This window comes from Dermacentor silvarum, chromosome 3 (genome assembly GCF_013339745.2).
Source record: "Dermacentor silvarum isolate Dsil-2018 chromosome 3, BIME_Dsil_1.4, whole genome shotgun sequence".
Classification (NCBI taxonomy): Eukaryota; Metazoa; Arthropoda; class Arachnida; order Ixodida; family Ixodidae; genus Dermacentor; species Dermacentor silvarum.
This window is the reverse complement of record NC_051156.1, coordinates 55,430,835-55,434,519: the sequence shown is the minus strand read 5'-3', so window position 1 is coordinate 55,434,519 and position 3,685 is coordinate 55,430,835. Positions and strand designations below refer to the sequence as shown.

Here is a 3,685-nt window from a genome sequence, read left to right as displayed (position 1 = left end):
TGGGCATATAAATGGACAAGCACAATATTCGAGTTACTAGAGCTAGAGCACAAAAATTAATTGCCAGAGACAAGAATTTTACAATTTTCTTTGGTTCCACTGGCATGCACATATAGCAATTTTTGCAGATAAAAATATTCAGAGCGTGAAACACTCACCGAGAAGCCGTATTGCATATCGGCGTTAGGTGTCGTTAACGCACACAGAGCGCGACACATTGGGTTATATATTATAGTTCACGTCAAAAAATACCTACACAGTATGGTGAACAATTATTCCAATCAATCTATTTCGCTCATGCACTCAACACCTGATTGGTAACTCTGACTTTTGCTGAGAGTGTTTTCCGTATTCATCTGGAGAGAATGAGCAGCTGACCCCGTTACGCATCATTCTCGAACGGAAATACGTTGAATTCGCTCGCTCGTGTTTATCAGAACACACACCTACACCAGCGCAGGAGAAACAAATCGCGTTATTGAAATCAGGGGCGTGGAGCAAGCGACGATATACGCTCATAAAAAAAAAGTGCTTTAGAGCCTGCATTGAGCCGCAGAGCAGTCCTTGCGAGAAGCTTTGTCAAGTCGACGAGCCATGGCGCTGTCCACGTCGCTACTTATGCATCAGTCATCGCCTCCATGTGCGGCTTGTAAGCGAGCGGCTCGCCGGCATCGAGGGACACTTCGAGCGCCTCAGTTGCATCGTAGAGGACGCCCTGGACCTCGGCGCTCGAGTCACCCTGTTCCTCAAGCTCCTCGAAGTAGGCATTCACTCGGTTCGGTGTATTCGGTTCCCAGTGGTACTCGGGTTGAAATGCTCGCGCTGGGTACTGCGTAAAGGAGCGGAGAGGACCGTGGTACACGTAGTAAGAAAGGCGCCCTCTCGTTCGTATTGAGAAGACGTTTAGTTTTGCACAACCTAAATAAAGACAGTGCCGTATGAAAGGATGTACATGTTTAAGGCTCACACATTGCTTATTTGCACACTTCAGCGATTCCTTCTATCAATCGACAGCTGTGGAAATCCACACAAGAGACAAGTTAACAGACAAAATGCTGGCTTTAATTTACCAACAGTTCTTGAAGGAATGCGGCTGCAGCCAACGTTTCGAAAAGTGGAGAAAGACAAGTGTCAAAACGCTGGCTTCAGCGGTGTTCTTTTTTCGAACACAGTTGCTGTCGGTTACTGAAGTGCTATGCTGTTGCACTGATGTAAATACTTAGGACGTTCGTGTCACAGGCCAAATCTACATAATCACAGAGCTCGGTGCTGTAATCAGTGTCTAGCGTGGAGCAAGCAACACTCACGCAACAATTTTTTGTATCTGTATTTTGAATAATATATTGTCGCCGGTAGTAGTGGGAATAGGGCAAACGTAGAGGCGCAAGAAGAAAGAAGTGCACGTGCTAAACCGTCCCACTCGATAGTTAGCTCTCGCCGCCGTTTTCTCCAGAGCCCAGCCGCTCTCAATAAACGTCGTCAGCCCCCTTTTGAAGACGCGTGGTAATATGTTGTATTCGTATTGCAAGACTTGAACATAGGGAACTATCGTTTTTTTATTGCGATATCAATTATATGGACACTCAAGGCGCATTTCTGCCGCCGGCGTCGTCGTCGCCGTAAGGTTCCGTATAAAGGCTAAGGGCGTAAAATCATCTTCACGCGCAGTATGCTGTATGTGCGAGTGGAAGCTTGGGAGGGTGAGCCGGCGATCGCGGCGCAATTTCGCGCACGCAAGGGAGGAAAGCGCGAAGGAAGCGCGCGGTCTTCCGTCGCACACAACGATCCAGGGGGAGGGTAGAGAGGGGGGCGCATTCTACTCCGCCCGGCTCGAGCAGTAAGGCTCCGTGAGGAGGATAGGGAGAGAGGGGGCGCGTTCTACTCCGGGCCACCCGGGAAGCCGCACGCTGTATCTTGAAAGCCACCTGCATCGGGGACACAGTACGCTGTGCGCTGGGTTTCCACAGCTTAGGTCGTGTTGATACGAGACGCAGTACGACGGTCAATTCGCTCGCTTCTGCTGCCGCTCTTCCTCACTCCAGCATATTGACAGCGAGTTTCCGCGGTCATCGACTGAGATGTGTTCATGTGTACCTGTGCGCATGTTACACAATTAAAGCTTGTTAATTTAGTTAGTATGCCTATGTTTACAAAGTTATAAAGGCTGATAAAATTACTATCCTTACTTCCTATAGCTGTCCACTAATTTGCTATCGCAATCGATGCTTCGCCTTTTGGAGGGAACTGCGATTTTTTTTTTTATCAAGAAAGGCCTTTCGCACCTGAGGCCACCAGTGATCGAAGATCTCTTGTTCACAACCACTTGCCGACAAGCAACGAAACATGTGCATGTACCGAAATCAAGTACAAGGCGAAAGGCGGGGTAGGTAAATCACTTGCAAAACGAACTCTCAATATATTAGGTTGTAACACTATAACAACTGTTGGTCACATTAATATAACACGCGATCTTAATCAAGCCAAGTAAGGAACATTGCAGAGGTTCTGCATATATATTTATTGCAAAGCGAGAACTTTCGTATTTGCTATTTCTGAAACTTTCAGCAAAACAATGTCATTGGAAAGAGTGCGACAGTATATTGCCACCATTTATTGCCAGCTCGTCACGGACAATTTTCCGTCGGACACGGTAGTAGACAGACGAGTACGCGGCACCCTGCGGAATATCGACAAGCCACAGCATGCCCGCCAAACAAAACGTGACCTTTAGCTGACGCATTTCCATTTGCAGCGCCACTTCTGGTATATCGCCCATCTACATATGCTCTAATAAGTTTGAGTTACGACACCTATTTTCCATATTCTATAACCGTCGAGCATGTCCACGAAGTTCCGCGCATGTACAGCAGCACAGGTGTGCACACATGTGCAACTTGTCTGGGACTGCAGCTGATACGGCTTGTGGCGATGTCATACTCAGTATTGGTCCCTTTGCTATTTGTGTCACGATTTTGCCATTATATAGTAATGGTCGCACGAAAGTGCGATTGCCATTTCTTGTTCTGTCAATTTGGTAGTTTCATTCCGTCTATCATAATAAGTCATTATTAGCAGCTTCAGTTGACTGCTCAGAACATTGTTTCCTCCAATACTGCATTAACCAGCAATGTGTTCCTTTTCACATAGTTGGGAACTCATTCTGAACAGCGCAAGTAAATTACAAGCACTAGGAAAGCAACATGACGAACGGTGACCTTCAACTGCTGCCAGAATTCTTTCGAGAGGAAATGAATAGTAGAGATAATTTATGTGGGACAGAAAATCTTTGAAACAACAGTTTGAGTCTGCTGACAGATCGGCAAGTACATCGCTTGAGCTCTTGAACTTGAGCTTGAACCGGTATCTATGACGCAGCGGTCACCTATGGTAATATTTATTTTAATGAGTTAAGCTACCACCTTCTCTGCGAAGGTTCAGCATATATAGCACGCTAAAACAATAATTGTCGCCCTAACTGAGTACAAATGCAATTTTAAACAGAATTTCAGGACTGATAGCGCTTATAGTTTATAATAAACTGTCTGTCGCATTTCAACACAAATCCCGACGCTCCTGGCGTTGAGTACGTGGAATAGCTAGGAACCGTTCGGTTGATCCTTTCAAAGTTTCGCAACAGTATCCACGCCTTGCAGTTTCCTTATCACAAGGGGTTTTCGGGGGGGTT

The 3,685-nt window shown here is 46.3% G+C and overlaps 1 protein-coding gene across 1 annotated transcript in view; it reads right to left on the bottom strand.

Annotated features, from left to right (window-relative positions):
• Positions 1-528: 528 nt before the first annotated feature.
• Positions 529-3,685, bottom strand: part of LOC119444362 (sodium-dependent proline transporter) — a 24,777-nt gene continuing 21,620 nt past the window's right edge. Inside the window, exon 8 of the mRNA XM_037708769.2 lies at positions 529-829. Coding sequence (XP_037564697.2) covers positions 617-829 — 213 coding nt within the window. The 3' untranslated portion in view covers positions 529-616. The remainder of the gene's footprint in view (positions 830-3,685) is intronic.